Source organism: Sturnus vulgaris, chromosome 14 (genome assembly GCF_052056855.1).
Source record: "Sturnus vulgaris isolate bStuVul1 chromosome 14, bStuVul1.hap1, whole genome shotgun sequence".
NCBI lineage: Eukaryota > Metazoa > Chordata > Aves > Passeriformes > Sturnidae > Sturnus > Sturnus vulgaris.
The window spans coordinates 592,128-601,943 of NC_142256.1; the positions used below are offsets into that span (position 1 = coordinate 592,128).

Genomic DNA, 9,816 nt, shown 5'->3' on the forward strand with positions numbered 1-9,816 from the left:
CAAGCACCACTTGAAAAGACACCTTTATTTTGCTTACATACAAGGAGTTATAAAATTATTTCATTCAAGAGCTCCACATATATCACTGGCCCAGAGGCTCACACAGCTGGACAATGGCTGTTGTCCATCCCCATGTCCCAGCTGTCAGTCTCTCCCCAGATCATGACTGTTAAACACTGCTGCATCTTTCAAACAGATTCCTGGGAAACAACAGCAACATCAAAGCACATCAATGCTTCTGGCACTCAGCACCTGACCCCTGGGAAAGGCCATGAGCTGTATCCCTCCCACCTTCCAACCCTCAGTTACACCAGCAAGGGATCACTGGAGCATCCCTGCAGCCTGTCCAGAAGTGAGGGCTCATGACGGTGAGGGAACATACCTGCTGCTTTGAGCTGAGCCTGCAAGGAGGAGATTGTCTGCTCATAGGCTTCACACTGGGCAGTCTTGTCAGCTGCAGACAGGAGGCAAGAAGGTGTGTGCTCAGCCCATCTTAAATACCTCACGCCCAGACTCTCTAGGGCAGCAGCTGAGAACCTGCTCTACCCCCTAAACATGAAGTCAGCCCCACTCCCATGAAGCTGCAGGCCCTGGGCTCCAGGTACAAGCACAGGGGATGTCACTTGGATTGCAGGTGTCCTGCAGTTCTCAGAGCAGCCAGCTCCACGTACCAAGCTCGCCCTTCACTTGCTCCAGCTCTTTCTTCACACGCTCCAGTTCCTGGGACAGCTGATCACCTGCAGACTGGCAAGAGCAGGGTGCAAGTGTGATGCAGAGAGTTATCATCCCCACTGCAACACAGCCACAGCACAGCCCATCCAAAACTCCAAGTCCAGCACCCTGGGGACCACTGCCAGGGCACATCCATCACAAGAACTATGCCTGGCAAAGGAGCCACTGTAGCGAGCATCAGCCGGCACCCATGGGAAACAGGAACGCCTTTGGGTGGCTGCAGCCACAGAGTGAAGAGCCCTAAAACTGCTGGAAAATGTACAAACTTATTTTGCAGGTAGGAGATTTCCTAACTTGGAGATTCATCTTGCAGGCTCTGCACACCCCACCCTGGGCCCATGTCAGGACATATAAAAGTGACAACACAAGCCACAGGAAGTTTGCATGTTTCAAAAGGCCCTTAGAAAATCTAACTGGAGAGAAGTCTGCAGTCCCCTGAGCACTGAGAGGTGGTAAAGCCATGCAAAAAATGCCCATGGTCTTGTGTAAAACCCAGGGAAAGGCTAAAACAACTCAAGTGCCAGCCAGAGATTGTCAAGTCCAGGTTTCATCATCTCCCACTGTTGGCATAGCTGGCCCAAGCCAGAGACTGAACAGTGCTCCATGGTGACAAGACACAGCTGGCTCTTACCTGCTCAGCAGGGACTGCATCTTCACACCCTGAAGTCAGGCCAGGGGCCAACTCACTGGACAAGGAGGACTCCCCATACACCCATGTCTGGTCAGTTTTACCTGTGAAGAAAGATGTCAGCACTAGAAACCTGCCATCTTCAGCTACTCTTCAACCTGGCCACAGAGCTGCTCCAGATCAGGGAATGACAGAACCTGTCCAAGAGAGGCAGAAGTCTCCCAGCACTTCCAGCCCAACAGCTGCTGCTGGCTTGGCCTGTATGGGCCTCCTCACCTCCCCTCCCTCTGCAGGGCTCAGGACTGCAGGCTGCCCAGCTACAGTTCATGTGAAGGCAGCACCCCCTGCCTGCAGCACAGGCTGGAGCACCCTCAGCACACCGGGACAGCCAGGGCACATCTGCGGAGCAGCACTGCCCAACAAGCAGCTGCCCACGTTTCTCCACACTCCCCCAAACACAAGGTAAGAATCCACACCTCCATACTGCTCACCTGCTCCCAAGACAATCCTTGCTGCAAACAGGCTTTCTTTGCTCTCACCATTTTCCTGCAGCTCTTGAGTCTTATTGCACACCAGCTTCTGTGTAGTTGATCCTGAAGTGAGACCCAGGAAAGGAAAACAAAGAGCATCAATCCCTGCTAAGAGAGTGCCCTGACTGACCACAGCCACTCCCTCTCGTATGAACAAGCCTCAACCACCAAATTTGTCCAGGCTCTTTGCTAGATGCCTCTCCAGCAAAAGAGGGAAAGGACTTTACCTGGCCTTGCTTGCTCTGCACTTCACCTTCCCTCCCTCTGAGCCCAAGCACACACAGTCCTCCCCCAGTCCTTCCCCCAGAATCAGCTTTGACCCTGCAGCCAAGATCTGAACGTTCTTCCACGGTAGCAGCACCTCTCTCCCACAATTCTGCAGCCTCTGAGACTTCTACCAAGACTCACCTTTACTGAGGCAAAAACGCTTGGAGGACGGAAGCCCTTTTCCCGGAGGCCGCAGTGAGGAGAGGGAAGCCACGGTAGGAATTGCTGCAGAGAGCCTTGAGGAGGGCTGTTTACGGCTCCCGGCCTTGGCAGCAGCTGTAGTGGACAGTAAGCACAGAGGCCGCTATTCCCAAGCAGCTCCATCGCACCCTCTTCAGGCAGCCCGGGGCTCAGCCTGCCCTAGGCGCACAGGCACCAGGACCCGTGACCCCACACCACCACGGGATGAAAGCTCCAAAGCCAACAGCCTTCCAGCTCACACTAGCGGGAGGCCAGACAGTGTTAACACACTTGGGGTATGAGAGTATTTCCTAGGCTCCTACCTGTGCCTCTCCCATGGACTCCCCACTCCCCATGCCCTGTCCCCAGCCAGGCTGCAGCCCAAGCCTTTCTCCCTTCTCGATGCAGCACCCTAATCCACATGCTTCCCTGCTTCGAGTGAGGCAACTGGTAGGTGCGGAATTACTTTTCATCTCTCTGGCCGGGCGGACGGGTTTGGGAAGCCTGGAAGGCTGTGACTGCGGCGAAGCCCCGCTGGCATGCTGAAACCTAGGCCTGGCAGGCGATGTCAGCTTCAGTCTGGTCCCTGGGGGAGAGAGAGGGTTCTGCAACACCGGGCGGGCGGTGGCCGTGCCGGGGCTCCACGCAGTGGCCCCGCTTACCTGGGGACCGGAGGAGCCGCGTTTCCCAGGCACCGCGCCCTGTGCCGGCCGCGGGGAGCTGCAGCCCCAGCGAGGCCCGTGCGCGGGGGACAGCGAGCCTGGCGCGGCCGCGGCCCGGGGAGCGGGCAGGGGTGCCGGGGCCGCCGCCGGAGGGCTGCCCGGGGCGGCGCCGCGCCCGCCGGGACTGGGCGGGCGGGCGAACGTCGGGGCCACCGCCGGCCGCGGGCTGTGGGAGGCACCCAAACTTCTTTGGGACCGGGCTCAGGCCCGGGGCAGCAGCAGCCTCGCAATCGCCCGCGCTCGAGTCCGGGACCCGCCCGTGGCTCGAGAAGGGCAGCGGCGTGGAGGTGGCGGGTCCGGCGGACTCGGAATGCAGCGCGCTGAGCTCCCCCTGGCCTGGCGCGGTCTCCGCGGCCGCCTCGAGGCGAAGGCGGGCGGCGATGGCGCGACACTCCTCCTCGAAGAAGCTGAGGTAAAGCGGGGTGGGCGGCGAGCGCAGCGCCTGGACGTCCTGCAGCAGGTCAGGGCAGTCGGGTGAGGCAGAGCCGGCCTGCGGCTCCGGCCGCCACATCGCGCCTCGGCACCGCCAGGGAGAACCGGGGAGCCCCGCCCGTCTCGGCGCTGCGCCCGCCCCGCCCGTGCCCGCTCTGTTCCGGCCATTCTCCCACCCCACCCGTGTCCATCCTCTCCCGGCGCTTCCCCCTCCCCGCCCCGCCGGTGCCCGCTCTGTTACGGTAGCTCCCCCGCCCCGCTTCGTCTGTGCCCCCTCTGTCCCAGCTGTTCCCCCGTCCCGGTAGCCCCCAGGACCAAGCAGACAATTGACTTCACAGTGGTTTAATGCGAACGGCACCGGGACGTTACACTGGACAGGGTGCAGACAGCTGGATGGATGGCAGCCCCGCGCAGGGCAGGGGAAGGAGCCGCCCCGAGCACGATCGGCGGCAGCAGGTGGTAGGGACCGAGCCCCTCCGAGGCCACGGTCGCCTCCACTGGTACCAGGCTCCGCGCTGCCCCACGGCCCTTTCTGGGCCGAGCCAGCCCCTGAAGCAGCTCCCTCGCGCTTTCAGCGACTTCTCCCCAAGAGCCACCTCTCGCCCAGCAGTGCCAGTTCCTCACCAGAAAACAGAGGAGACGTTGGGAAGGCCTCGGGGAACGTGCCTGGCAGGAACAGGAGGGCATCCACTGCAGGCCTGTGCTCTAAGAAAGGCTCAACTGTGCCTCAACGAAGTGACCAAGCACTTATAAACCAGCCAGCCTTGACCTGAGAAGTCCCCGAGAAGCCCAACCTCACTCATCACAGCTCTGGCAGCTGGGGGAGCCTCCAAAAACTTCTTCTGCAGCAAGTCATAGCCTCATTGTCCCCTCAAGCTCTGAACACTTCCCTGACCAGTCATATGTTCTCACTTCCACACAAATAACTGCCTAGCTCACTGCAGAACAGGGGAGAACACACAAAGAGCCATTGCTACTTCTCCTGCTTTGCAAGCAAATGTCTAACCTAGGACTGACTGACCATTTTCTGCTGTCCTTTTCTGGAGAGGCAGCCTCACTCTGGGCCCCATGGCTGGGCTCCTCCTCTAGCATTATGGATGCATCCTACAGCTGCTCCCACCAGCTTTCTCTTGCTCCTCCTCAGCCAGACCGTCTGCTCCTCCCAGCAGCTGGGGCCCAGGATAAGGTCACTAGGTTCAGCTGAGCAGGGTGCCACAGGCAACACCAGCCCAGCAGCCCATGGTACAGCATGCTGTGGTCTTTCTTAAACTCTGAGCCAACACATCACAGCACATGTGGCTACAGCCCAGACTATCCCATCTTCCACGTGCCAAATGACCCACGCAGAGCATCATGAGAGCACATGGGATGGAAACCCCTCGAGCTGCCAGCAGCACCTTAGAAAGGAAGGGGCACAAATACACCAAACAGGTCTGTAACGCAGGAGGCTGATAGCAGGGTTTGAGTAGGTGTTGGGTCTCAGCACTTCCAGACAGTGAAGAATGGGGGTTTCATGCAGGGTGAATGGGGTGGATGACAGACTGACACACCCAAGCACCTACTCACTGGTTTGGATAAACCTTACTAAAACTCTAATACCTGGTATAATCACTGACCAACATGACAACTGCTATTCTTCAAAGTCTCCTGCAGAGATGCTTGGGGCTGCACAGACAAGGGAGCGAAGGTCATCTCATACCTTCCTATACAGGGAGAGAGGCAGCTCCTACACCAGAACGCCATTATCAAGTTCCTGCTCCACACCTATCCACATCTGCCGCTAGATGTGGGACAATGCACTCACTTGCATAAATCTTCACATCTTTAGGCCATGACCACAGCCCAGTAGAACAAACTGCTGCCAGTTACAAAAGAGGAAAATACTGAACAAACTGGGAGGTTCAAGAGAGGAAAAGCTGGTTCAGAGAAGACAGATTTAGTGTAAAAATAAATGTCATTTTTGCAGGAGGAAGGGTGGAATGGAGGAAGACAGTGCCAGGTGCTCCTACTGGCGCACTTTCCCTGGGACGTAATTCCTATCAATAGTCTCCTCTTGCAGGAACATATGTAAGCAGCGCTCGTTCTGTGCCAGTGGGTGTCCAGCAATTCTGGAAGAAAATCAGATGTGGAGGTTAGCACAGCTGCCTCCGAGACCCCCACGCCGCTGATGTCTGTAGGAGGGAGTCAGGCAGCCAGCTCAGCACACCTGCACCACGCTCAGCCCAAGGTCACGAGTTGCTCTGCAACAGGGCCAGTAAGAGGTGCTTGAGCACAGGCTGTTCCCTTCCACGCCGTAGCCCTGAACCAACAGTACCGTGTTGGTGGGTCCCTGTGGCACAGCTGTTCTGCTAATATTCACTACTCTCAGGAGAGAGCACAAAGCACAACCCCCACTTAGGATTTGCTCCAGTTCCATTACGTGGCTGCAGGCACCACTCTCCAGCACTGGCACTTGCCAGCAGCAGGTCAAGACTGAAGACTCTCTCACAGTCAACCCACTCCCCAGCAACAGCTAAAGGAACAGCACACAGAAAAGCCAGGACATCAAGCTTACTTGTTAATAAACTGTTCTAGGCCTTGTCTCCGCTCCTCGATGAAAGACTCCTCAAAGATGCCTTCATCTCCTCGGAAGGGAAGCTGTCGTTTTAAAGCTTTTCCAGGCAGAGGTGGCACTACAATCTGAAAGCACAGAATCATCCCATGAGCAGAACAACCACCTGCAAGCAGATATCCTTTGCTGTTTGATGCTCATCTCTAGTGCCATCACATGGATAGAACTCCAGAAGGTGTCCACTGTTAGAGACTGGGTAAATTTCATGTCTCAAAACATTTTGGGATGCTTGGCAAATGCCTGTGTGTTTGGTTGGGAGGGGCAGATCAGGTCTTGTGAAGCCGAGACAGTGAAACGCTCCACCCCCCAGCCCAGAGCCAGCATCCCAGCCCCGGCAGAGCTGCTCATCAATCACACACCGTGGGGGGTGCTAACACGGCCCCTGAGTGGCTGAGTGACCAGAAGCTCCACCTTGGGACGGGGCCACAAAGGCCCTGGGCTTAAAAGCCCCGTGAGGGACCTACTTGTCCGGCCCTTGCGTTCTCCTGGAGTTTCCATCTCACCTACGCTGGAACCTAGGAGTTGGTAGCTATGTGGGTTTTTCTGTACCTTTTCTTTCTCTCTTCTCCTTCCTTCTATTTTCTCTCTCCTTCCTTCTCCTCTTTTCATGGAACTTTTTGGGTAGCATAGCAACTTAAGGTTTTAAAAGTTTCTAAGTTAAGTGGGATAAGGTTATGCTAAGTTAATAGTAAATTAATCCTAAGTAATGTTATAATAAGTGTTTTTTAAGTGTATTTACTCCTTTGCCAAAATTCCTTAATTTTCTGTATTTTTGCCAGTAAACTTTTGTGCATTTGTGACATCTTAAGACGATCTGGTTGGGATTTCTCCTTGCACCAAACTAGAGTAAAGGAACCTCAGTTTAATCCCTGGATTTAAGTGTCTGGGGTGCAACATCCACCACTACAGCCTCACTTTTAGGAATCTCAAGATTATTGCTGCAACTGTTCTCACATCCTGGCTTAAGCAATAGGGAGGTCTGAGCCAGGCCTCACCTTACTGTCTCGTTCCAGCTCATTCTTCAGCCACTCAAAGTCACTGTATCGTCTCCTCACACATGACTCCTTCAATTTGAAGATGGGAAGGTTTGTCTGTAATGAAGCAGAGCAGTTAATTTGCAGGTTGCTCTGGAAGCCACACAATATTTCAACATGTAACTGAAACCTGAAGCTGCAATGAGAAAATCAAACCTCCTGAGAAGGATATGCGATGGGAACTCAACTTCCTTATTCAGGATAGCACAAACACCAAAATCCTTCAGATCCAAGCAAGCTAGTCTACTCAGTGCCAGTCATTCCCTCTCGAGTGACTATTTCTGGAACACGCCCCCTTCCCAGGGGAACACACTGGAACCAGTGCTGACAATATGATTGTCAGGAGCGTGATTTTTTTCCCCTCAAGTTTACTCCATTTTGAAGTGATCTACAAGAGAGCTTTGCAGCAGCCTGCAGAGCAAAAGAGCATCTGACCTGACACTGGCATCTCCATGGAAGAATTGAGGAAATCTTGCCCCAGCAACTATTCAAGGCCAGACCTTATCTACAGTGTTCTCCCAAAACAGAGCACCTACCCTAACAGGCTTTTCATGCCCATCTTATGTCATTTCTTATGGAGAAATGTGCAGCAATTCCTCACCTTTCTCCCCTGCCACTGGAGTCCAACAAATGACAGCTGTGTTAACTTTACCTTCACCCCATCAACATAGCCTGAATCATTCCAGGAACTGACACAGCAAAACCTCCTGATGGGCAGCACTCAGATAATACTGCAACACAATTAACTGTGTTCTTATGAGATCTGTGAAATGAACTCAGCTGCTTTCAGAGCATCTCTGCTGGTTTCAGTGGGACTAAGACGTTTCCATTGCCACCTGCAGGATGATGAGAGCCAAGCACTGGAGCAGCAAAAAGCAAAAACCAATTCTTCTGGAAGGCAGTGGAGACTGAGCAGTTAAATTATGCTATAACCAAAAGTCAAACCAGCACCACAACATATGCTAAAGGGAGCTTGTTTTAGGGGAAGCTCAGTTTTACTTTCTTCATCTATCACGCAGAGATGTGAAGGGGTCCCCAATTCAGCTGATTTAAGGCCCAACGAAGAGAACTCTGCTTAGCCTGCTATGCACACTCCTTGGTCATGGGCTCTTGGTAAAGCAGGCAGCCTACAGTGTGAGTAGGTCCCACGATACTGCCACCCAGCTCTCCGTCCCCGCGTGAGATAAGCTACATGCACCCATGCCCTGCTCAGCAATCACTCAGCGGGGCTCTAGAGAGGGGACGGGCGCAGGAGCCTGCTGAGGCAGCACCTCCCTGTCCCTGTGCGCACCAGTCCCCGCTGGATGCCGAGCGGCCCCGGCGAACCCATCAGCTCTGACCTTGAGCCCCGCAGGCGCGCTGCTCGCCCCAGCCCGGCGCTGCCCGGGGATTCGCCTCCTCCGTCCCCCACTGCTCAACAGCGGCACCAGCCCGGCCCTACCCGGCCGCCTTCCCTCGGCCACCGCGTCCCGAGCGCTGCCGCCCCTCCCCGGGCCGCACACCCGCACACCGGGCAGCCCAGCCCCGCAGGCCCGACGGGGGCCGCACCCGCATGCGGAGCTCGTAGCTGGTGTATCTGGCACGGCCCATGCCCACGGTCTGTGGGTTGAAGATGTCGATCTCGAGGAAGTTGCTGGGCGGCCCGTACGCGTCCGTAAGGTCCTGCGGCTTCGCGTTGAGGCGCCGGGTGTCCGCCACCGCCGCCTCCGACATGGTGGTGCCGCCGCCGCCGCCCCGCCCGGTCCGCTCCGCCCGCTACCGCAGCCCTCCCTGCCCACGCATAACCGCACGGGGCCCGCCCGCCGCCTACATAACCCGACAGCTATTCAGGGTTTGGGGCCCTCAGCCGCCACCCCACCCGCGCACCGCAGCATAGCGCGCATAGAATACCTGCATAAAACGGTAGTTACCCAGGGTTCGGGGCCGCTCAGCCACGGCCCTGACAGCGCCGCCGAGTGGCCACCCCCTGAATAAGCGCACCAGGTATTCAGCCCGCGGGGCTCGCTCGGCGCGCCCCGGAACCTGCATGGCAGGCTTGCTCCTGGCGTTGCCTGAGTTGTCCCGGCCGAGCCACCACGGGACAGGGCAAAGTCCGAAGCTGAGGCGGCCGCGCTGAGCGTCCGGCTGGAAACCGGGGCGTGGGGCCAAGAAACGTACATAGATACTGCATCATACAGCGCCTGGAGCGTAGCCAGCCCTGGACACTACAGCGCCGGGAGAGGGCGAGGCCCCGGAACATGGTTGCCGAGGTTCTGACGGGCAGACCCATCACGCCTTACGCCAGGGCGTGTCCCGGAAATAGGCTCCCATCCGTGACGGGATGGCGGAGAGAGCGGCGCTCCGGGCCCGACCCGGAGTGCCGCGGCGCGCTCTGAGGTGGGTGGAGGAGCTGCGACCACCTCAGGGCTGCCGCCATCACGCCGCTATCACCACTCCAGTATCGAGGGGGGACTAGGGCCCCATCGGCCCTGGCTGGTTATGTAAGCAGAGTTGCTGCTATGCCCGCTGGGAGCTGTAGTCACATCAAGGCACCGCCTGCCACGCTCACCCGTTGGGGGGTACGCCCCACCCTCCGCCGCAGGGGACGCTGGGTACTGTAGTCCGCCGGTAGTGCCTGGCTGCCCGCTAGCGTCCCAGCGGAACTACCAGTCCCGGCGCGCTCCGCGTGCGCAGGCGCAGG

General features: G+C 57.0%; 2 protein-coding genes across 3 annotated transcripts; both read right to left on the bottom strand.

Moving 5' to 3' along the window:
- Positions 1-10: 10 nt before the first annotated feature.
- On the bottom strand, positions 11-5,433 carry LOC148222075 (uncharacterized). The gene is made up of 8 exons (XM_088172922.1): positions 3,000-5,433; positions 2,804-2,923; positions 2,299-2,433; positions 1,852-1,953; positions 1,364-1,464; positions 672-744; positions 383-454; positions 11-200 (listed from the first exon to the last, which is right to left on the bottom strand). The coding sequence occupies exons 1-8, from the start codon at positions 3,568-3,570 to the stop codon at positions 145-147; spliced, it is 1,230 nt and encodes a 409-aa protein (XP_088029048.1). The 5' UTR covers positions 3,571-5,433; the 3' UTR covers positions 11-144.
- Positions 3,818-9,363, bottom strand: SNX12 (sorting nexin 12). 2 transcript variants are annotated; one of them, XM_088172923.1, is made up of 4 exons: positions 9,027-9,363; positions 7,098-7,193; positions 6,046-6,170; positions 3,818-5,599 (listed from the first exon to the last, which is right to left on the bottom strand). In XM_088172923.1, exons 1-4 carry the CDS (start codon positions 9,162-9,164, stop codon positions 5,497-5,499), a joined length of 462 nt encoding a protein of 153 aa, XP_088029049.1. In that variant the 5' UTR covers positions 9,165-9,363; the 3' UTR covers positions 3,818-5,496. The 2 variants fall into 2 exon arrangements, with proteins under 2 accessions (XP_088029049.1, XP_014732701.1); XM_014877215.2 differs by lacking the exon at positions 9,027-9,363 and adding an exon at positions 8,685-8,928.
- Between the last annotated feature and the right edge of the window lie 453 nt (positions 9,364-9,816).

Coding starts and splice junctions, on each gene's coding strand:
- SNX12 (XM_014877215.2), bottom strand. CDS start 8,849: ATGTCGGAGGCGGCGGTGGCGGACACCCGGCGCCTCAACGCGAAGCCG. Junction 7,194..8,684: donor GCTACGAGCTCCGCATGCGG/GTGCGGCCCCCG, acceptor GCTTCATTACAG/ACAAACCTTCCCATCTTCAA. Junction 5,600..6,045: donor CTAGAACAGTTTATTAACAA/GTAAGCTTGATG, acceptor ATTTTCTTCCAG/AATTGCTGGACACCCACTGG.
- LOC148222075 (XM_088172922.1), bottom strand. CDS start 3,570: ATGTGGCGGCCGGAGCCGCAGGCCGGCTCTGCCTCACCCGACTGCCCT. Junction 2,924..2,999: donor GCGGCTCCTCCGGTCCCCAG/GTAAGCGGGGCC, acceptor TCTCTCCCCCAG/GGACCAGACTGAAGCTGACA. Junction 1,954..2,298: donor GCGTTTTTGCCTCAGTAAAG/GTGAGTCTTGGT, acceptor GTCTCACTTCAG/GATCAACTACACAGAAGCTG.